The sequence below is a fragment of the Cornus florida genome, unplaced genomic scaffold, assembly GCF_030987335.1.
Source record: "Cornus florida cultivar Cherokee Brave unplaced genomic scaffold, ASM3098733v1 CherokeeBrave_3.0.0_Hap2_Chr08, whole genome shotgun sequence".
Classification (NCBI taxonomy): domain Eukaryota; kingdom Viridiplantae; phylum Streptophyta; class Magnoliopsida; order Cornales; family Cornaceae; genus Cornus; species Cornus florida.
Window position 1 is genome coordinate 3,639,056 of NW_026775578.1, and position 24,453 is coordinate 3,663,508.

At 33.7% G+C, this 24,453-nt stretch overlaps 3 protein-coding genes across 5 annotated transcripts; all 3 read right to left on the minus strand.

The window, feature by feature from the left end:
• Nucleotides 1-3,092: 3,092 nt before the first annotated feature.
• LOC132268955 (N-terminal acetyltransferase B complex catalytic subunit NAA20) lies at nt 3,093-8,701 on the minus strand. The gene is made up of 6 exons (XM_059769895.1): nt 8,546-8,701; nt 8,370-8,460; nt 6,715-6,847; nt 4,959-5,028; nt 3,584-3,644; nt 3,093-3,496 (listed from the first exon to the last, which is right to left on the minus strand). Exons 1-6 carry the CDS (start codon nt 8,621-8,623, stop codon nt 3,405-3,407), a joined length of 525 nt encoding a protein of 174 aa, XP_059625878.1. The 5' UTR covers nt 8,624-8,701; the 3' UTR covers nt 3,093-3,404.
• A 964-nt stretch (nt 8,702-9,665) lies between these two features.
• LOC132268956 (uncharacterized) lies at nt 9,666-13,750 on the minus strand. Its single transcript, XM_059769896.1, has 4 exons — nt 13,417-13,750; nt 11,429-11,570; nt 10,145-10,273; nt 9,666-10,076 (listed from the first exon to the last, which is right to left on the minus strand). The coding sequence occupies exons 1-3, from the start codon at nt 13,695-13,697 to the stop codon at nt 10,190-10,192; spliced, it is 507 nt and encodes a 168-aa protein (XP_059625879.1). The 5' UTR covers nt 13,698-13,750; the 3' UTR covers nt 9,666-10,076; nt 10,145-10,189.
• An 828-nt stretch (nt 13,751-14,578) lies between these two features.
• On the minus strand, nt 14,579-19,043 carry LOC132268957 (uncharacterized). Of its 3 annotated transcripts, XR_009469397.1 has the most exons (3): nt 17,768-19,043; nt 17,250-17,318; nt 14,579-15,988 (listed from the first exon to the last, which is right to left on the minus strand). XR_009469397.1 is itself a non-coding variant. In XM_059769898.1 (2 exons), the coding sequence occupies exons 1-2, from the start codon at nt 18,621-18,623 to the stop codon at nt 17,311-17,313; spliced, it is 864 nt and encodes a 287-aa protein (XP_059625881.1). In that variant the 5' UTR covers nt 18,624-19,042; the 3' UTR covers nt 17,097-17,310. The 3 variants fall into 3 exon arrangements, 2 of the variants coding, with proteins under 2 accessions (XP_059625881.1, XP_059625880.1); XM_059769898.1 differs by lacking the exon at nt 14,579-15,988 and having other exon boundaries at nt 17,097-17,318; nt 17,768-19,042; XM_059769897.1 differs by lacking the exons at nt 14,579-15,988; nt 17,250-17,318 and having other exon boundaries at nt 17,357-19,041.
• Nucleotides 19,044-24,453: the final 5,410 nt, after the last annotated feature.

Below are 24,453 nucleotides of genomic sequence, written 5' to 3' on the forward strand. Positions count from 1 at the left end.
CAAAACACAAGTGGAAAATGGAAGGCAAAGTAACTAAGAAAAATGACAAATTGATCCTTCTCTATTCAAAATGACAGTGGAGATCCACAAAATCCCATACGTTTTGGTTTCCCATTTAAGTGAAAACAAGACCAAGATAAACGAAATTTGAAGAGTTCCTACTTTCCTTAGAAATTATTATATGGTCTGGATTAGTAAATAGTTAACACGCAAGCAAAAATACTGAATAAATAATAAAGTCGAAACAAAATGACTGCATTTATTACATGTGTTCTGTTGATTGACCTAAGACCATTAATACGAAAACATGTAATAATTGCATACAAGAAAAGTTGAACTTAATGGAGATGAATGTAAAAGTTCCATTAAAATTCAAACCATACAAGCACATGAATTGCTAAATTAAACCATTAGAAAATGCAATAACAAAATTGGTTACTTTTTTAATAATGTATGTCCGGTAATGATAAAAGATGGTGTAGGTTGTTTGCATTATGAAGACTGCAATTGGGGTGGTACACATTTGGAAATTAATGATGAAAAAGAAGGGAATGGCACTTGGAGAGTTAGGCTGGGAGGGGAGTGAAATCTACTTTTGAAGGCACATGAGATAAAAGGAATTGAACCACAAACTTAAAACACTGACAAAAATGGTATGATAAAGAGAGATAGAAAGCACCATCTTTCCCAAAAGGATATACATCTATGAACCTGTTTGGGACACAGACCTCAAACCCATTTTTGGTAATGTCTCCATTTTCCATCGCTGCTTTGCTTTTCCCCTCTAATGTTTGGCTAATACTCCCTACATCACGACAACTAATCATGCACTTTATGAATTTTTTTTTGCAAAAGTGATGGGCTTTATTTTTTGAATAGGCAGTTGATATCAACTCAGCCCATTTACTATATATATATATGAGCCACCTGGTCCATTTTCCAGATGGAATCTAGCCTAGCCTCCACTGACTTGGAGCCTGTTTGGATAGGGTTAAATCTCACTCATGTCATTATTGGGCTGATATATGGGAATGAGAATACCTTAAAATATATATATATATATATATATTTGTGCATCAAGTGATGGGCTGAGTGGGGGCAACCCCACTGAAATTTTGTATTTTTGCAATTTTACCCATTAATTTTATTTTTTAAACTTATATACTTGAAAAATTTTGAGTTTGCCCCCTAAACTTAGAGAAAAACTCCATTATTACACTCCATAACATTCTTTTGTAAAGATTGCCCCCTCACATACTTTTATGGATCCATCCCTGAGTGAAGGGAATTCAAACTCATACTCGTTACACTGAATATGTTTTCTCAAGACACTAAAAGTTCGTCTAAAAAAAAAAAAAAATTCTTAGGCTTCCAGAGTTTGTTAGTAGGTGAAATTTCAGTTGTTACATCTCACTTTTAAGAGATGCACTTCTCGGAGAGATTTGAATCTTATCATCTTAGCTTCTCCAGGAGTTTGTCAGACTTATCATCTTTTAGCTTCTCCAGGAGTTTGTCAAACTTATCACCTTATTTGTTACTTTAAGTTGCCCTTCTCCAAAGTTTTAAGCGAGTCTCATCACCTTGCCTTCTCTAGGAGTATTTTAGTCACTATTATCTCCTTATTTTTGTGTAAGAATTTGTTACTGTGTTAGTATTAGTGGTTATCGGTTTACTGATGATTTACTTAAAGTTTGGTAGTCACTATTATCTCTCCTTGTTTTCTTTAGAAATTTGTTACTCAATTTTGAATCGAATTATTAATCTTTTCTAATTGTTTTCTTATTTGCATTAGAAAAGATTAATTGTTTTCTTATTTGCATTAATATATAATCATATTTTAAAAAACCTTGTACTTTCCTACCCTACAAATGATAGGTATTCATAGAAAGGACGATATTAGAACGTATTCATAGGCACCCTTTTTTATACGATAAAATAGATAGGTCGATATTAGAACTCTAGAATTATTGCTCAAGAAGATTTTTTATTTTTTAATTATTTTTTAATTTTGTGATTACTTTGGAACAACCAAAGTGAAACAATTTACCCTGGTCTTGGGCCACCAAGCCGTGTTGAACGGACTCTTCTGTCTTGACTTGCCTTTGGGCTGTAAACCAATTTTCTTTTTAGGCCCATGGGTTATGGCCCCATGTATGTTGTACAGTTTTTCTCTTCTTGTATGAAGAGTTTTTCTTGCACACAAAATAATAATAATAAAAAATAAATAAATAAGTGTCGGTTACCAAGATTGGGTCCAATTGACGATTGAAAACTAGATCACACAGGAGGGGCTTTGATCCATAGATTCAAAACAGTAGTAACTTCAAAGAGCTTAAACTATGCAATTAATGAATGGTAAAAGCTCAACTCAACCAGGCATGTTTCCAATACAAATAAATTAAAAAAAGGATAGAATTTAATTATCATGTATTGGAATCTTTAAATTTTCATATTGTAATGCTTCTCCAATTACCATCACCACACAGAGTCCTATATTTGAATCATGTTGTGTGCCTTCTTTCGTCTCCGCTTTGTATATTTATGCCAAAAAACAACACGCAAATGGAAGCATGACGATTAACCAGGAGTTACGGCTCCTGCTGTTGCCATCAAGGAGAAAGAATTTATAATTGTACTCTCTACTCCAGGTTTTGGTGTCCCTGGCCAGGGTAGTCCACGCATTTAGTTTTTCTTATTTCATTGGATTTAAAAATAGAGATTTTACAGTATTTCGCAATGCTAATATCTCTACTCAAGCATCATACGCTTATGTCTACAAGTTGGCAACCTCACCGTCAGGTTCCCACGCCCTCACAGCTCGATCCAACGACAAAAGGAAAGAGCTTATGTTAGAGCACCCTCGTGATAGCCTTTTCGTTTCTCATGGAGACTTGTTGGGTACTTGCAGGTCAAAGACTAATTAAGGGACACAGTTTCATCCATACAGACAATAAACTATCTAATTCTACTAATTTTGTTGAAAATTATGATATCTTGCATATATCTCTGCCATTGTTATAAAAGTGAGCATCTAACTGCTCCATTCGACAGGAAACTACCAAAATCAAAGAATCAAGGGGCAAGAAAAGAAATGCAAAATCCTCGAAGAAGACTTTTTAGAGGCTTGAAAAGGTAAGATAAAGCAACAAAGTCATTCAAAATTCACAATGACAGAAAACAGTACAAACATATTAACCTCGACGACCATTAAAAAGGCGTCCCACTTCTCCCCGTTGTCATGCATAACTTACCATCAGAGACCATACATACATAATTTATTAGTTACATCTGCAATACCTGAAATTGGTACCAATCTGAAGCCTAATCACTGCATGTCCAAATGCCAGAAGCACGGTGATGCATTTCCATCAATTTCAGTTTGCAGAAGTTCAACAATAAAAATTCTAATCATACTCCAGTTCGTCAGGAGTAACTGGCCTTTTGAGGGGTATGATGGACTTCTTTTCGACATCCCGAGATAATGCTTTCCTCATATCTGAAGAATTAACAAATTACATCAAAGTGAAAAGCAGCACAAATTATAAAGCAAAATAGGCATTTTGTGATTGAATAAAAAGATCACCTAACCCATCTTCCTCCCCAGAGTAATAGCGCAGCACCCGTCTATAGATTACATAATTAAGCTGAGAACCAAAAAGGTAGATCAAATGAGCATGATAATAAATAGCGACATTGAAGAAAACACCAATCCATGATTTACCAGGCAGTTCTTGCAACAAGCCACCTGTCTAATAAACTAACTTTGTACATGCAACATTTGGAGATTATTATATATTGAACCCACTTATCTGCATAGCACAACACAATTGGGGCACAGTTCAACAACGGCTATCGTCCATCAGATAGTGGATACTATCTAGCGAGTGCAGTCACCTGGTGATGTTTCTAGGCTTTCAACTGATGGCTATTTGCTAATTTAGATGAATCCATAATTTAGAATTTTCAAAAGTGGGTGCTTCCCCATCTATGTATTTAGGTGGTTGCTATAAGCTTGAAAAGATATAGAAAAGATTCATATGAAGTTCTGATCAATCTGATCAATGTGTAAGAAGCCAAGTGCTAAGTAGGTTATCCAAAAAGGAAGGAAATCCAAAACCTCATTCGATAAAGGCCAAGCCTGTTCTATAATTGTACAGGTGAAAAAAAAAAGAAGACGAGTATCCTACTTTGGCTGGATTGCTGTTACTGCAAAATTTTAATGCTGAACAATTTAATATCCAAAGGTTAAATTTATTTTCTCAACATGCAATCATGCAAATTTCAAGAAATAGATGGTAGGAGTTTCTCACTACGCAAATGTGCAATTTACATTAGTATATGTATGTGTTTTAAATTTATGTAATAAATAACAGCGTGTCACGACAATTTTTTCACTGCGCAAGCATCACGTGTATCTTTACCATGTAATAGAGGAAGCTCGTATCAACTATAAAATGGTTTTTCTTTTTTCCCTTGTTAACTTCATTAAAAGGGTTGGCAATGCAGATTCCTAGTGGTATTTAGAATTTTTGGCTGATCCTCACTAGAGATTCAATTTTCCATTTTAATTTTTTTATACAAAACCTTTTCAATATTTATTTTTTATATCTATACTACAGAAAACCTCCCTATTATGTTTCAAAGATAGAAAAATTCAACCGAACAATATTTGTGAAGAATACTAGCAGGCAAATGCAAACACATGTATACAACTAAATGAAACCCAATAGTTTCAAGAGTTTTATTCTACAAAGAAACAATGTTCATAAGGAGGTTTACATGCAAACTGGAGGTAAAATTCCTGAAGTGAAAAGAAGAAGAGCCATTTTAGAAAGAACAAATAATGAAATTTCATTTGACCTATTTTAGATGCTCACCCAAATTTCACAACTCATATGAAGATGATACTAGCTCTAGAATTTGTCAAAGGAAATAAAAAAAGGTTAGAGAACCACAACCTTTTCATACATCTTTATGGCCGGTGTGTTTGATGCTCTCACAAAGAGGTCCACAAAGTACGCCTTGTCACTGCCAAAAGGAAGGTATCTTTAGGACTGATAACTGAGAGAACAACACATTTCATAAAAGATCCATTAATGTAAGATCGTTACTTGTTTTGCTAATAACTGCCACATAATACAGTGAAGACAATAACAAAAATGCATAAGATGTTAGATGTAGCAACCATTGAAGACGAAGGAAGAAAAGCAGTTAAAATGGTTTAAACACACACACACCCACACATTTATGAAGTTGGTGCAAGGACTAAAAGGAAACCAAAAAAAATATATTAAAGTAGAGTAAAAACAAAGTTACAACTATATGATCTAGCCAAAAGTATGCCAAAGTGGAATAAAACATGGGACAATAATCGTGCAGCAGACTCAGAAGGCTTGATTGAGTTGAGTTAGGTATTAAAATAATCTGCCAATCTTCACTCAATTTAAATCTAAAATACAGGCTGGTTAGTGAACTGTAATGACTCCAGTGTACCTCCATAAGATAATAAGATAAACAAGTAAAGATTCAATAACAAATTAGAAATAAGATAAACAAGTAAAGATGCAATAACAAATTAGAAAGAGAAAAACTTTAGTGCAATCTAGTTGCCTAATTCAATAATATTTGACCAAAAAGTTAGAATGAGCAGCACAAACAACCTGTGGAAGGAGACAAAACAGCTCTAGCACTAGCCCTTCCCTTGATGAGGAAAAAGCACCTAAGATTGCCAGTCTCCTTAAGGAACACACACAACTTTCTTGCTCCTGCATCATTGATATTATCTATTGTTCTATATAAAATGATGGATGTAAGAATCCACAATGTATTGTGCCCTTCAAGTCGCACACTACTTTCTACCATATCGCCCCAAATGAAGTTTTACCATAACATTCCTCTAAGTTGGAACTGGTATGGAAATGATTGGTTCAGTCAGTAAATAGTAATCTATACTTCTTCTATTCCATATAGATGCATAGATATTTCTCTAAAGAAGTCTCAACAAGAATTCATTGTAACTCCATGTTTTATTCTATGAATGCAACCCTGGTTTCTTAACATATAAAACACAAATAAAAAACTTTTTTCACATCAGTGCTGAAGGCATATACAGATCCACGAAAATATATGTATGATCCATACGTGCTACATAAATAGCCTCATAGGTTCAGCTGCTTCAGCAGCATGTATCAGTTGTGACCTCACAACTCAGATCTTTATCGTCTAATAACCTATAAATAAATTCAATTCATGAAGCACTAAACAATGCCCTAGATTAAACTAAAGCACAAGAGATTGCATAAACACAAGAACAAAAGAGCAGTAAGAAAATGGATGAGAGAGAGAGAGAGATCACCAAAGGTGCTGTTCAAGAATGATTGCTCACATCAAGACAAAGCCCCCCCAAACACACACACACACCAACCACCCCCCTTTTGTGCCTGTGCGTTGGTTGGGATGGGAGGAAGCACCATAAGCACCAATCTCTAGTTCATACAAATAGGATGAATACTTCCAAGCAAAAATCAGCAAATCCAAAGGATATATGATTAATTTTTCTAATATTATCAATATAACGCATGAGAAAGATGCTGGTCAAATTAAGTGCTGCCCAAATCACAATTATGTAATACTCTTGTTATTATGAGTTTAAAAAATCAAGAGATATAACAACAGCAAAAGAAATTCATTTTATTTAATGTATTTCCCACTTACATCTTGTCACTGATGTCTTCTAGCAGGTTCATAAGTTTCTTGGCCAATTGCTGCCTGCGATACTCAGGAGAGACGGTCACGGCTGTTACATGGCCATGCCAAGACTCACCTTGCCCTTCAACTTTGCCCATAACTGCACCAAACTAAGTACATAGGTTCATATGATTTGAGCAACTAATAGGAACATTACAATATCAAGCTAAGGAAAAAGAAGAAAGAGATGGAAGTGAAAAAAAAAAAATTGGGAGATGCAGTGGAAGTAGCAATTTCAGTTAATGTTTTTAAAAATTCTACCTAAATAAATTTCGTGGATATCATGAATCTGATTAGATTTATATTTCGTTAATAATAGGAACCAATTTATCCCAGTAAAGATGCTGAAAAAAAAAAAAAAAAGGTCCCTAGCAAGTTACAGCATAAAGTTTGCAATAGAGGGTTCCGATGGAAAGAACTAAAAATTTCAGAAAATGGAATCAAATTATATGATGCTTCGGAATATACAGCTAAGACTTGACATATACCTTTGCTCTGACGAGAAATATATGCCAATATTTGGGCATATGCTAGTAACGTGAAAACAACACAATAGAATGGTTACCTGCTGCTTCAATGTTACACTTTTAGATATATCACTAGGCTAAATTAGAGCAGATACTTGATGACTCCTGTGACTAATCCAATGCCAAATAGAGTTGACAGTCGACTAATCCAATAATACAATTTCGAAGACATTGTCAAAGAGAAAACTAAAATCACATCAAATATACATAGAGGGAGAAAAATAATGCTGAACTTAGAATCAGAAAATGCCTAAAATACATACGAAGTCCCTAAATAAAAATGCCTAATATATGAAGTCTCTAATTTCATTGGGCTTGCGTTGTTGAGGCAGCTCCAAAGTGCTTTCAATTTGGCAAGTCCTTTCATGCTGTGTTTGGTGGCCTCAAATTAGTGTTTTTTGCCCCCTTTATAGGGATTTCGGCCCCACATTAATCTTGACTTAGCTCAAATTTGGTGCTTCTAAAACTCTGTTCATGTGTAGAAATAAAAATTTGTAGAATGATCTTATCCACATCCCCAACAATCAGACACTATAACTCAATTCAACTCAACATAACACTTCACCAACTGTTTAGGACTGAGTACTCTCACCACTCCGCTCTATCTAGGATTATAACCTCAGCCAAGGACTAAAAGTCACAAAAGATAAATAAATGAATAAATAAAGCAATATTACTTCTAAATACTCCTAATGAAACTCTAGCCAGTTAACCAACCAATATATCATTGCTAATGTCTAATATTTGAGAGGCAGGAAGTTGGTCGTTGCAGTTTTCCTCCTCCTCTCTCTCTCTTGAAGATGCAAAGAGCCCATCTCTCCTATCTTCTCTCTTCTAAATTATAACCAAATAAAATGGATTAACAAATATAATATAGTCAGTGTTTATCAAAAAAATCTATATTTGTAAGAGCTATCAAAGCAAATTAAAAACAATAACAAAAACAAAAACAAAAAATCAGTCTCAAAGGCATGAACTTTGGTGAAAACTAAAATTCAAACAAACGATGTGAGCCAACATTGAGTGAATAGAATAAAGAAACGATGGAACGACAAATCAAAAAGAAACGGCAGAGAAAGGTAGATAGACGCGTACTGTAGCCCATAATTCGATTGCCCGGAGCTTCAGCGACATGGAAATAGTCAGGCCATCTCGCTAGGTAGGTCATATAGAATGACATATTGAACTGTACTCATCAAAATTATACCTTTACGAATCCTCATTATCAATTGTTAACTCAGAATAGATTAACCTAGTAAAGCAACACTTACCGTTTCAGTAAGATGATCAAGATTTACAGATGTGAACCGAAGAAGATCGTTGCAGCAAAATCTTCGGATTGTCGTCATCTCTCTCTGTGTGTGTCTGATGAACAAACGAAACAGGAGAACCCTAGTCAAATTAAAAGATTAAGCCGACTGGCCGTTCCACATGACCCATCTTCCGCTAGTTCGGTTCGATTTAACATTATAAACCGGTTTGAACCGGAACTAACTAGAGCAACTGAATTGACGAAAATACCCACCACTATATTTTTTTTATTATTATTATTTTTATTTTTATTTTTTATTCTGGTAAGAAAACAAACCAAACCCCGTACGGCATCTACAGACAAGAACACCGGCCATAAAAATAAAACCAAGCACACATTTAATACTAACAGTCACAAAACCAACCAAACCTAATTAACACCCCCTTATAATCAAGATTACAGTCTTGACAAATTAGAAAAATGTGTCAATTCTAGTGGAAGAACTACCACCACAAGAGAAAGAAATATGAACCGCCATGCACACCCCCAGATAGAAAACCGCACCACCATACACAACTTCCATTTAAAGTAATACTCCCTCTGCCAAGAACTTTCTTTTATTTTCCATTTTGGGTTTGGGCTCCCTCTAAAATACAATACTAATTGGTCCAGTAAATCTTCAAGGTGAATTTCTTCCTTTTTATCCAACAATACTAATTTGTCACGGAAAGTGCATGACTGAAGATCAGACATTGAAAATTGGAGTTATATCTTTCTCAATTCCTCTCTGCATTTGCCATCTTGCTGCTGGGACGACGGTGGATATGGTGATGATTTGTAATGTGTTGTATGATATTATAAGGAGCTGTCAATGTTAGCGACCATTTTAAATGGTTTACTTTTTAATATATTTTATATTTTTCTTCTATCAGCCAGCAATGATTTTATTCAACAAAGAGGCAAGAGTTATATTATTACAATGTAATAAAAGATATATATTATTAGTAATGATTTTACTCTAGTATAATCCATAATCAACTTGGGTATGACATGTTTCGTTTTCGTATTAGTTATTTCTTGTTGTATTTTATTTTTTTGGAAGGTACAATATTGTAATATTAATCAATAAAACTTCCAAGTATCAACATTAAACCTTGACATTTTATACTTCTAAACACCATCATGTCTCAATTTAATTACATTTGGTTAAGATCTAACCATTTACACTGGTCTTACACAACAGCTTAGATGGTACTTTTGACAATAACAAAATTTTAAAATAATTGAAAAGGCCTCCTTTCCCATTTTCCACAACTCAGCAATAATTGGAAATGGGAAGGACGTCTAGCCTCGTTCAAATCAAGTTAAGCACCATTATCAAAATTACAATGAGATGTGCCATCCTCTGACGAGAACCCTTCTTCTTCTTGATTCCGCTATTCATCAAAACAGACTGAACCATACACCACTGATTTTAAGATCTGGTTTGCTTCTAGAATGAGATAATAACTCATAATAGGACCCAATTCCACAGCCAAATATTCTCCTCCCTGCGGAATTTTCATTAAAGTGAGATCAAGACAAATAATTTCATAGCTTGCCGTAACTACAAACTTACAGATGTCAATGTTCCCCATCCTCAGCCCTCCGATCATGGTAAAGATCATTGGCTTTGTCTCAAACCAAATGTGTCTTCAACACCATTTTTCACCTTCTTTCTTCGCTCTTCAATCATATCTGAATATGCCTGAGAAAGAAAAGGAAAATTTGAAATGCCGTATCTTTCTTTCTTTGGGTGAGCGCATAACTGTCAATTCATAATCTAGATCCTAATTTATGAAAGAAAGGAGATAATAGATACCAATTTTATATTAAATTTCAAAGCACCTCTACTAACTTCTTAAGATAATTTTTTTTTTCCAGTACAAGGACGGACTTCAAAAACTCAGTATGATTTCATGAACCAGCTAGATGAACTCTGCATCTAACCTTCTTATGCTTGATAGAACACCAATCTATAGTTATTCATTATCAGAGTCACCCTGTGTCAAGCATTGCCCAGTTTTTGCTAAACTTTAATGCATTGATGCCTCATTGTAGTTTGTGGTCAGAGACGTAGATAACATTTTCCTAGAGAAAAAAGCCCTAGGAAATACAAATGAAAGCCAGTCAAAAAGTTATAATGTATACACATAAAACCATGTTAAGGAACCAACAAATTATTATTATTATTTTTCTTCCTAGTGATCAGATTTCGAGCAACTACTGTATTAAGAGAAACAAGCACCGGAACTTGTTTGGAGCCTTTCTTGAATCTATTGGTATAATAACCAACTTAAGCATCAGAATTCATTTGGATCATATCTGAAACCTGTTGCTATTATAATCTTATCTACTATTGTTTCAATCACAACTTCCAAAATAATTACTTATCATCTCATATGACGATCTCAAATACCATTGTCTCCAAAAAATTGAAGATATACAATTACCCATATACAACAGGAAATTGAAATATTACAGGAGAAGAAGATAGTTTGTGGGTGTGTGGGGGTGTAGATGTGGGCGTGTTTTGAGAGAGAGAGAGAGAGATTCTTAACATCCTCCAATCTTTGATTTGGTTAAAGGTGATTGGATTGAGAACTGCTTTACTCATAGAACAGATTTCTTAAGAATTCCATTAACAACAAAAGCTTTACTCATAGATCAGATTGCTTAAGAATTCCATTAACAAAAAAAAATAGGGCAAACTTCCTCTCAAATATATCCACGAGTTCAAAAAGTGAACCAAAAAAACAAAAACTTATTTAAGCATGCTAAAATATCAGAAAAGAGCTGAATGCATCTTAGTTCCAATAAGCATACTAATGAAGATTGAAGACTGAGTAGATGATGTTCATACCTTAGGGTAACTATACAGAAAAGTGTACCACCATGCACAAATTAAAGAGAAAACTACTGCAGTGACTACTACAGAGTGCAAAATTAGCCAGCTACCAGTAATCAATAATACTCCCGTCAATGTTATTGTCCAGGGTTGACACCTAACAAAGAAATCAAACAAAGTGATTAAATTAGCACAAATCTCCACATGTATTATCAAAATGGTACATTAAAGAAAAGAGTGTTTCATTCTATGCCCTAAAACACAATCAAAAAGGGCTGGGGGGCGGGGGGGACTTGTTATAGATTTCAAGTTGTAGAAAACACCCCAAATTATACTTTGAATGCCCATTTGTTCTTTAATTGATGTGTCCATAGCATATTAAATAAACATACAACATTTTAAGCAGGGCGGCACTCCCCTGCACAAAACATAAAACTGAAAATATTAAATGTAATGCCCATTTGTTCTTTGATTGATGTGTCATAGCATATTACATAAACATACAACATTTCAAGCAGGGCGGCACTCACCCGCTCAGTACATAAAACTGAAAATATTAAATGTAATAAATCAACGCTCTGTGAGGAGTAAATGGAGGAAATAAGCATTTGAAAAATTAAAGCAACCTTTCCAACCCAAACAGAAGGCAGTGCATTAATAATTTAATACTTTATTTGTTTGTAAGAAAGGAAAAGTTAATGAAGTTCGGAAGCTTAAAACAAACAGTCCAGCCACAACAACAGAAGATCCTGAATCTTTCACTTCTTTGTCCCTTTCTTTCCTCAGAAACCAAATACCGCAAGACCACTGCAACTGACAGCAGCAAGAATCAAACTCCTCACCCTACACCTCTCTTTCACCATCACTTCTAACGAAAAGTACCATAGGTATGATTTTTTTTAAAATCAATCCCCAGGTAGAAGCTTTATGTTTCATTGTGTCCAAATTCTTTTGCTAGGTCATATAGTGGTTATCAATTTATCACACACGAATACTGAATGTCCATATTCTTTTCTTTCTTTTTTTTTCTTTTTTTTCTTTTTTTTCCAACCTAAGGTGAATGGGTTCATATAACAATTAATTCCCATGAAAATTGTCTGCCTCTGAGGAACAGGATATCATTTGTAATGTGCTAAACCACAGACTTTCTAAGTTAAAAAAGATATTATTCTTACAAGTATTTTTTTCCTTCTTTTTTTTTTTTTTTCATTCTTTGGAATACAATGCTGTTCTAATAATAGAAGAGCTTCAGATTAGACCCCACAACTTATGTTTCTTCTAAAACAACCAAATTTACAACTGGGTTTTTGATTGTGCAATTCGTGACGTAAAAACATATTTTTAACTTGGTTTATGATTCTATTCACAACCCACCAGCCTTAAAATTTGTTAGTTGTACATGTACATGTACATGCTTGTGTGTACCATATTCCAGATTTAACATCAATAAGAGGTTTAAGCATTCAATTAAACTATTTGAATTCTACATATAGAAAGGAAGAATTTTTCATTCATATGAAGTAGCCAAATTCAGAAAGGGATAAATTAAAGTGAAAAGACAGCCAAAGAAAGAAAATCAGTACAAGACAAAAATCAAGAAAACGAAAAGAACCAATGCTGTCCAACAAGAAGAGAGTTTCAGATGAGACGCCACAACTTATGTTTATCTAAAACAACCGAACTTAAAAACAAATTACAACTGGGTTTTGATGGTGGAATTCCTGAAGTAAAACCAAATTTATAGCCTTAATTTGTTATTTGTACATGTACATGCTTGTGTGTACCACATTTCACATTTCCAAACAACAGTAACTAGTAAGGTATCAGCATTGAATGGAACTACTTGAATTCTGCTAATAATACATATAGAAACTTAAATAAAATTTCAGTCATGTCAAGTAGCCAAATACGGAAAAGGGGATGGATAAAATTGAAAAGACAGGCAAAGAAAATCAGGACAGGACGAAATCAATAAAACGAAAAGAACAAAGAATAAGCTTTACCAGGAAGGTTTGGTGTCCCAAACAGAGTCATACTCCAGAGATAGATAATTGAGATAACCATCCATGTCATCAACGACACCGTTTTCGTCCAAGAACCTGGACTTTGGGTCACTTGAATTGCTTCCGAGAACTACGGTTTTGTTGCGAAAACTTGGTGATCTGGAAGTGATAGGAGAGAGTTTTGACCTGAAAATGGAATCGGAGAGATGGGGTCGTGAAGGAGAGTGTTGCAATTTCAGCGGACTAGAAAGAGAGAGGGGGATGAGAGAGAGAGCTATCATCTTTTCCGTTTCTAACTGCGGATATGGGGGGTTCTGTACAGACGCATGGGGCTTCGAGGGCCTCTCATAAGGGTACGGGCCGAGATTATATCGAGCGACATCGTATTAACAAGCAACATTGTGAATTTTTTTCCTTCAAATAAATAAATGTTCAATATATATAATATTATATAAACAAATTAATTTACAAGAGATGATCACGAAATAAATATATCTTATATTTATCTAAAATTATAAATGTTACAAGAAAAAAATGTCAGATTTTGATGTGAATTTGAGTGACTAACACTTCAAACGAAGCCAATTCAAATTAAATTTGGGTTAGTTATTTTTTTTTTTTTTTCCCCAAAATTATAAATAAAAAACGAATAGGCTCCAATAATTTTGGTTAATCCATTCAAGTTGTAATTGATTAAATTATATAGAGATTGTGATGTCAGATTTTTTTTTTTTCTGACAAGAATGTTAGGGGTAAGTAATTAGAGGGGGGATGCAAAGTTCGAACATAGATTCTGAATGCAAAAAAACAAATCAACCACTTGAGCAATACGACTTTTGCCACCAAGATTCCTTATTATAGTCTCTTTTTTCTCTATTATAAGGCGCATATTAAGAGAATATATGAATAGCGTTACTCAATGCAACAAAAATAACTTTCTTTAAACATAAATAACTTAAATGAGTACAAATAAATGGGCATTTTAGAACGGCTCTGGCTCAGATTGGATTTGATTAGAACAATTCTATTGTTTAGAAGATGAATCAAGTTTTTAGTCTCTCAATTATTCTCTCACGACGGATTTAGGCAAAATGATTTTTAGCATATAAAAATATGTATTAACACCATCTAATAACTTAAGTTACACAACCTACACCCGATCTCTGTAATAACTGGTATCAAAGCAAGCTTAATCTTTCATTCGATGTCCCTCTTAAGTGTCTACACAAAAATGTTCAACCCGTTGCCGAGTCCCCCGCCACCATGCTATTCAGTCTTAAACATACACCCCATTATGCTCATTTTTAAGATTGGACCTTGCACTTTGTGCATATATTTTTTTTAAAAATGTCAAGTGTATATCAGAACTTAATGCAAACTGAAGAATCATATTGTGATTTTCAAGGATGATCATACAGACAGTTGGAAAATATATGGTAATTAAAAAACTTTGATTATTCTACAGTTGGAATATTTATACGGGAATTTGCATATCATTTGTCTTGTCGCATGAGCATAAGTTCTATCCCCAGTCTCCACAGATGAAAAAGAAAGATAATTTCACAGTAGGAAGAGTTGAAGCACCACAAGGTCTATTAGAATTTACCAGACTAATTCAGCTATGATGCTTCAATTTTGTTCTTTTTTTTAAGTCCTATACATATATTTATTGCTCAGATTGTTCATCATAACTCAGTCAAATATAAATTCCTTTCGAAGCACTTGCATATACATCACTGCAGTTGTTCCCAACTTTGAGTTTATTATAGGATATCCACACAAGTGTCAGCAAGCAACCACTGCTGATCAAAATACCAGTAAAAGAAAAAGAAATCATTCTACTTATAAATATAAATATTTAGGTAATTTCCTTTAGCAACAACCAACCAATCATACCCAGTTACATTTTAAGTACATGTCACAGACTCACACTAGCTAAGACAAACCATGAACAATTAATGGTTCATTCTCTAGAGCAAAACAGCCCATTCAACATCACCACAACTCCACCACCACATCCAGAAGAGTTAAGACTATCTTCTTTATTTGAGTGACATCTACTTCTCACCCTCCTAAATCAAAACTCAGTAATTTTGATAATTTTGTCATACTTTTTTTTTTTTTTTTTTCCGTTCCGTTTAGTAATAAAAATTTCACAATTCATCTCCAGCAACTCCCTTGAAGTATTTGTTGATCAGGTTGCAATGCCACCACATAAACGTAATTCCAAAGCAAAAAAACAGTATATGCATATATGTGTGTGTAGATATGATCGAATAAGATACTTCATTCGTTTCTTTTCCTTGCTCCAACCAAGAATCAAAATTTTGTCCCAGGTGCCTGTTTCGGTCAGCTTGCAAGCAGAAACATCTCTGAAACATTTTTAGGAACACTAGGGAAACAGCAAAAGATTCGGACACTCAAGGAAAGTCTTGAAAGCATAAAGTAACATCTATATTAATGAATGAACATGAGCCAAGCAGTTGATTGATTTACTATGTTTCAACTTTCAAGCCTACACATCCATCCACACAAGAAGACACCGAGGTTGAATTGAGTAGGAAAGGCATTTCTGTATCAGTATCAAACTAATATCAAACAAGACTCAGCTAGTAAAACTCAGTATAGAAAATTACAAACAATATAACACAATAAGTATGAACTATCGGCTAGAGTAGCATTCTTCAACATTTATTAACGGATGAACATAACCCAATCAATTGATTAATTTACGATGTTGCAAGCCTACACATTCATCCACACAAGATGATACTGGGGTTGAATTGAGGTGGAATGGCAAACGTGTATCAGTATCAAAATAATTGTTAGTAAAACAAAGTATAGAAAATTACATACAATATAACACAATATATATGAACTATATGTAATATACATTAAATTGGCACAAGTATAATAACTACATGAATGAAGCATGTAGCAGCTAGCCTATAATAATTAGCAACTAAGTATTACTATACGCTCTCTTCCCCTTATCTTCTGTAATAAAAATAAAACTAAAAACATTCATAGTTCTAGTACTTTTAGGTACCCATCTTCAAGTTCCCTCTTCTATTCTGAAAAAGATGGATATTGCTTTTTACAGGTCTTTGAGATTGCTATTTGCATTGAAATATTGTATCACTTCAGCATTTTGACTGTTTTGGCAAGTTTTGACCATTTTTTGTATGGAGAATAACAATTTTGCTTCAATATAAACATGTGAATTTCATTTTACCATACATGTTTCATTGCGGTTCATGAGGAAATAAAAAAACTCCGACCATTTTAATTGAAACAAATGGAAATTTTAATCCTTGGCTCCAAGCATTGTTCTTCACTTTATTCTCTGTAACTAACTTTCATTCTGTTTCCATTCCACCTTCCACTGAAAACCATTCGAAGCCAAACGTAGCTTCAACAGCCTCTGCTTTACCTCAAACCATCTTCCAATTTTAAATATTTAAAATGAACTTCTCTTTTACAGTCTACCACTTAAAACCCACTTTAAATTTCAAATTGGATAGAATAAAACTTCATGCTCCATTTTAATTCATAGAAGAAAATTATTGGAACCTCACAAGTATTCAACGTACGTTGGATTGGTTCTTGCAACATTGTCACTTTTCATTAACCGTGATATATGTTCTTGACAGTCTAAAACATTGATTGGAGAATGGAGAGCATAAAAAAAAACACTATATATGCACTGTAAGTTTACAAATAGCAAGTGCACATGTGATATGGACGGTATGCAAATTAACATAAAAAATATGTTTTATTCAATAAATTAAACAGATATTTTAGTTTTTAGCAGCAGAAGAAAGTCAGTAAACCTGTTAGATAGGACAAACGGGACTGTTGAGACGAATTTGGCTCACTCCCTTCATCAAAACACTAAAATCCTGCAGCAAAAAATGAAAATTCACCTGTTCAATGCCTCTTTAGCAACAAGTAAGAGATACTGACATTAATTTGTTCATCTTACATTCTGTTTGGTGAAAGCCTTTTCACATACATGGATCACTATTGTAGTCATGAGGTTGAGAAAGGAAGATCATATTGCAATGCTTGCATTTGCAACCATGATTTTGAAGATTTATGGGCCATTCAGTATCTTCAAGTATGCTTAATTTAAGTGTAAACAAGAAGGGCAACAAGTAAAGGCTAAAACTAAGAAAAACATTGAAAATCCACTTATAAATTGCATCTTCTGTATTCCAATAATCGCAACCATTAATAGATAATTAGATATTATCACTCGAAGTATTCCTATGCAAGCACTACACTCAAAGAAGAAAAATAGACTCCTACTCATTCTTCCAAGCATACAATATCAGTGAAAAGCCAAGACCTTGTAATTGAGAATCTCTAAATGTCTGGGAAGATGACCAGCTCAATTCCGAGGGATCGGAGATAGATTGGCTGCTCCACAATTTTTCAGCTGATAGACAAGTTTGGAACATGAAAACTGCACTGCCCATCACATTACCAAAGAGCCAATCATGGACATCCCAAAACACTTCAACCGGAAGCCCATCCACCAAAATGGTGTAATTGCCCCGGAACTTCCATCGGAGGTGTTTGACCTGCATCACTGCCTTACTGTCTATACGGATCACAAGGTATGGATCATTAACACCCACAGTGTCACACTCAATTGCAACATCATGTGTCTTCCCTTTATCACAAAACTGAGCCTTTGCACCATAAAACTTCTTCCCAAAGATGTGTTCTCTCTTAGCAATAAAACTAGCTTTAGAAGCAACAGGGGCTGCATCTATCTTCTTATATGCTTCCTTTCTCAAATCTCCAAGAAGTAAAACCATTTGTTGATTAAAAACAACAGCCAAATAGAATCCCTCGAGTGGTTCCGGTGCAGAACCAAATTTAGCAGAGGACAGGTCCCAAAATATGTCAATTAAACTAGAATTCACCGCTAAATTTCTACACCCTTTTCTTTTAGAGAACAACCATGGTTTTATATCAACTTTACAGAGGCAGTGATTGGTCCAATCATCAATTCCAACACTGAGGCCTTGACCCATCAAATATTTGGTCCATGTGACAGTAATCAAGCATGAAAATCCGCTTAATCGACACTGATACACACATGTAACCGAATTTTGAGCAGTTCTACCACTACTTGGTGACGAAGAATCAGCAACTTGAACACCATTTTCACCAAAACAAGAAGGAAAGTCCCTCATTATAGCATGAAGTGAAAGTTTTATTTACACAATTCTTACTTAATGTGATGGTTCTATACTTAGAAGAAGAAAAAGGAAAGCAGACAGTGCAAAATTATAAACACAGACAAGGGTTTCTACCTCAAAAAATTGAAGATAGAATCCTCTAAGAAAATGCTTCGAAATTAGCTGCTGAGTTCTTCAAATGAAATGGGTTCTTCACAGAGCTAGGCATTAATCGATTTAGAGATGGTTTCAGCAGAAATTCTGAAACTGAAGCATGGTTGGTTGAAGATGGGGAAAGAGAAAAGGGATGAGAAAGAGAGAGAGGGGCCTAAAAATGGAATGAACAAAACTGGGAGTGGACAGGACCAGCTACTGCAAAAGGGCATTTGTTATAAAACGACCAAAAGTACGTTGTTGTGATTACCATTAGGAGTGATTATGAAGCGATCAATAATCAATGCATTTATCACGCCTCTTCCGCTGCCATCTTTAATAATACTTTTGTTCCAAAATAGTTATGCACTTTGTAAATTGTGACTCGTAAAATTTAGTCCTTCTCTAATATTTAATATAAAAATAATGTTTAATAAGAATTTTAAGTTTGTGAATGATAATGAAAGGCACATTAGTTGATTTTTTATTTCTTAATTTTTTTTAAGGTCAAAAATGTTAGATTAAAAGTTATAGGTGTTAAGGGTCCAAACTCGAAACCTGATTTCTAAAAATAACGGGAAGTAACTAAGAGGCGATTTTATACTAATGGAATAATGATAGTCTCTATCCTAATTAAATACATTTTTACTCTAATAGTCAGTTCTATCATTATCTTATTGCTAAAGTGCAAAAAAAAAAAATCCCTCAATTATGTCTAAATTTACAAATAAGCTCCCTGAAGTATGTTTTATGCATAAAAACCACACAAACTATCACATTTAGTTGCAAAATGCCCCATTGTCTTACCTATTTTTCATTATATGACCATAATACCCTTTCTTATTGAATTACACTAGATATATTTTCTTGTTAAAATAAATTATGAAAAAAATTCATACTAATTTGATAATATATTCTCCATTAAATTAAAAAAATTTGAAACAATTTAAGTAATTTTTTAATTTTCATGAATATATTGCATTAAAAAGAAAATATTTTTTATTTAAGTATTTTATTAATTTTCATGAATATTGTTTGAAAAAGAGATATTTTTTTATACTAATTTTTTTTTGTAAGTGAGTATAATAAGTTTTATTATAATAAATTTATCATTTTAGAATAGTCTTTTGTAATGAGTTCGTCCTTAATTGCAACAAATCATTAATTTAGGGGAGCAATCTTTAGTTCAGGGAGATTAGTTGCAAAAAAAACAATAATTCAGGAGAGTTTTTTTGCACTTTACCCTTATCTTATCTATATTACATTCTTGAATTTATCTAATTTCATGCTAAAAATAAGAGCCATTATACATATGTGTGGCAAATAACATGCACTTATAAGTTGTTCCTGCCAAAACTCAACCCTCAAAGTTTTATTTGATTAATATATATATTAGACATTTCAAGACACGACACACAAACGAAAAAAGAAAAAGAAGTTTGAGTCCTTTCCGTCTTGTTAGTTATTAGAACAAGATTATAAGATTGCTACATCAATTAGATTTGAGAATTCCGTCAAGTTTTGTTTGATTTGAAAATGTAAGAATTTGAATCTTAAGCTATTCAATGTAAGCATTAAATTTCAAATGCATGCATCAAATGGTCAAATATACTGTGCAAGTACATAAAATGAATATTTAATGCTTACACTGAAATATACATTCGTGACCAAAATATGCTGGTCAAATAGACTCTGCACGAAAAAGAAAATGAATACAGTATAGGCATGCTTAGTAATTCTTGAGAAGAAAACAGGCATATAAATACGTACATGAATATGTTTTTAGTGTTACAGGGTGTTTTAAGTACTTTTAACCTTTAGTTTTTGTTCTTATATGATTTGGAGAGATGGTGGATTCACGTGAAATCAATTGCGCTTGGTTGGCATGATGCCCATGCCTTGTGGATACACCAAAACTCAGATCACTTGGCGGTCAATACATGGTCCTCGTTTTTGCTCACCTATGGATTGGGTGTCCCGGCCCCCACATTAACAACGATTGCTTCAACTTACAAGGGGCAACTTATATTATAAACCTCAAGGAAAAAAAAAAACTTATATTACAGACTTTCAAAAAATATAAATAAGTAAATAATAAAAAGGACTAGACATATATTGGGTGGGCGCTTTCTCATTTATTCAAAAGCTCGTAGTATTATACCCAATCACTTTCGATTCCAATGTGCGACAAATGACCATGTTACATTCTTCTTCACCCAAACTCGTAATACCCTCGTTGCAGCTCGGGCCACCCTTCCTACCCGGGGTGCTCACCCGCTTGGCGTAGCACCGAATCAAGAATTGGGTCTGACTTTGATACCAAACCAACTATAACGGGTAGGCGCTTACCCATTTACCCAAAAGTTCAAACTATTGGATAATGCTGCATACTCACCCATTTATACCCAATTATTTTTCGATTTAATTCCGATGTGGGACAAATGACCATTTTTTACATATACCATATAATAAGATTATTTTATTATAATTTAGAGGTTCGAAATAAGAAAATACTTTTGTGTGAAGTTAAAGCTACATACATTCTTCTTATACTCTTAATGACACGAAGAGATTAAAAACATAAGATTCGTGTCCCTTGTCCCATACCTAAATGGTTGAAAAAATTACTTGTTTATTGTCGTGTTTGTTGCAGCCTTAATGAGCAGCACATACATCTGGTTTTGCTATAAAACTAATTTTAATGCAAACCTAACAATATATCATGATCAATAGTACTTCTTTGATTAGGTTGATGCACAATTGCTCTCTTTTTTCATATTTAATATAATATATACACACAGAGAGGTTAGCTTCTATAAAGAAATAGAATTATAGAAGTCATAAAAACTTGGACCACCTGGATGATGAATTAGGCAAGTAATAAATGGTTGATAGAGGAGACCAAGGAGAGAGTGACTGAACACCTTATTTGATTAGTCAGGACGCACAGTCCAGACCCAAGTTGTTATACTACGCAAAAAATTATTGTCTATTTTCGGTTTGTGGTTGTCCCATTGTTGGGCAAATATAATACGATACACAAAATAAGAAATGGAAAATTTTATTAGAAAATGCTAGGGTCAATTACAAATTTACAACACCCATGGAAGGATTTTTATTTTTTTAGGGTTCTTGAAAAATAGGTTTTGTGCACAAATAATTCCTACTTTTTAAACATGTGCATTTCAATTCATCAAATTCAAAAACGATGTAAATAAGTCACTCTAACCACTTCTTAGTCAAAATTAACATAAAATGAATTTTAAAACTCTAATTTACGCTTCTCTTCCTATTATGCCCTTTTCGAAGGGACTCCTGGCTGCCACATCACTGCCACTACAAACACATTGCACACAGCTCTCCGACAACCAAAGCCGCCGCCACCACCACCCCCGCACCCAATACAAAAAAAAAAAAAAATGCAACCGTGAGCTTTACGCGCCCTAAAAAGCTTGAAAAATACTATTTTGTCCATAAAGAAATAAATATTTTATATTTAAAAATAAAAAAATGTAATAGGTATGATAGTCATTTAGCATTTTTGGGTCAAAGTCAACAATAATAAAGGATGTCAGAGAAGGTTCTTATTATTTAGGCAATCTACAAGGATGGTAATGTAGCAGTTTCGAGTAAGGAATGTCATCTCTATCCCCACTTAGAATAGTTACCCTCAATTCAATCCCAAAATCGTTTATTAAACGGGGTGAGTAAGGATGGGGCGGGATAAGTACCCAACAAGGCGAGCTATTTTGTTATCCATCTAGAGAAGATGTGAAAGTAATTATCTCTAAAAATAATTATAATATATAGAAAAAATTATATTAGAACATGTTTTGCTTAATATTATAAATGAAAAAGTTAATTTTCTTTCCTATTTCACTCTTCACATGTTTGAGATTGCATTCTGACTACTATGTTTTTTTTTTTTTCCTTATATATATGTGTGTGTGTACATGGAAGCCTCAACCATACTTTTCTATGGAAAATCAATTTGAAAGAGACATTCAACGCCATTCAACCTACTTTGACAAGAGCACCATTGGACCCATCATGATGTATAATTTGTAATAAAACTAACACACATGCTCGCTATCTGCAGGAAAGTGTGCTATAAACCCAACTAGTAAATTTTTTCTCTTCCTAATGCCATGAAAATTTTATATTTTTCAATTTTTTATTTCTTACTCAAATTTTCATTAAAAAAAACAAGTTACAGTTTCATATATTTTTTCTTGTAATTTTTCATTCCCGTTTTGATGATTATTTGATTCATCTTTTCTTATAAATAAAAATCTCTCTCACGCTTCTACTCTTAATGTGCATGATAAATGTTTAAACCTTTACTAAAATGATACATAATACAAGATATAAATTGATAATATCAAAATTTGTGATCTAATAATATCTAAATTTTATTTCAAATAAAAAGTCCAAAAATTCAAGTTTGGAGAAAATTGAGAAAGTTCTTTGTCAGGAAAAAAAAAATGATATAAATCAGTAGAAGATAAAAATATGACATCACAATTCGTAATAATTTGAGATTTTCAATCCTTTCAAGAACGTGCAAGTGTGTCATTTCAACTAAAGAGGGATTTGATTAAATTAAGACAAGTTAATTGGGGTAACCACTTTTCTTGTTGGTTTGTCCCCTCAATAACTAACCATTATGTCATCTCATTACACTTAACAACCCTACTCATTCACAATCCTTTCCATTTTGTTTGGTTAAAACTTATTAAAGTTAAAAGGTCTAAAGCCAAAATTAATGCTCTCTCTCTCTCTCCCCTACCCTACCCTCCATGTGCTGAGAGCTCCAAGTCTTCTTGCTCACATGACCCATACCCATGCTCTTGCAACATCAACAACCCAGAGGAATTTTTTATTAAAGAACCACCAGCTTTCATGAAAGAGACTCATCATGGACTGCATTCATCAACATTTTTTTCATAATACCAGACCATTCATATATATATACACACACACATATATGTGTAACTTTAGATATAATGAACGTATACACCGGACTGACCCAGAATGTGGTCCACTAATCGTAATTGTCCTTGGTAAACATAATAATAAGGGCACTCAATTATACACATGACTTGAGGTCAAAAAGTGAAGATTCACTCATGTGAATACTCTCATAATGGCTGTCTTAAAAGCAGGTCACGCTTTCTTCACATCTTCATGACAATGGAAAATTATGCTAAGTACTGGTTTTGCTATTGCACATTTTGTGCTGTGGCTTGAGTGCTTAAACCATTGTTTTATGCTGTCTACATGCATCACTATTTACTTTTGATTTCACATAAATAAAAATTAAATTAAAAATCTTGTTAGACATATCCCAAATTGCATTTACCTGTATTTCAATCTGTCACACCACAATATGACAAACCATATTAGAAAGAGTGAAAAACAAAAAGGGAAAAATAATCCTACACTGTATGATCTCAATCAGGTTCCTTTCAATTATCCACTTCACGCATTTACTAATATTTGATACTAGTAACGGAAAAATTGAGGGACACGAACAAAATAGTAATAATAATAATAAATAAAATAACAAGCAAATTTCAATATACACGCAACCTATTTAATCAATCTTTTTTTTTTTTCCCCTAATTGGAACTCGAACTCTCACACACATGTCTCCACTGAAGTTCGAACTCCTAACCTCTCTTTGAGAAGT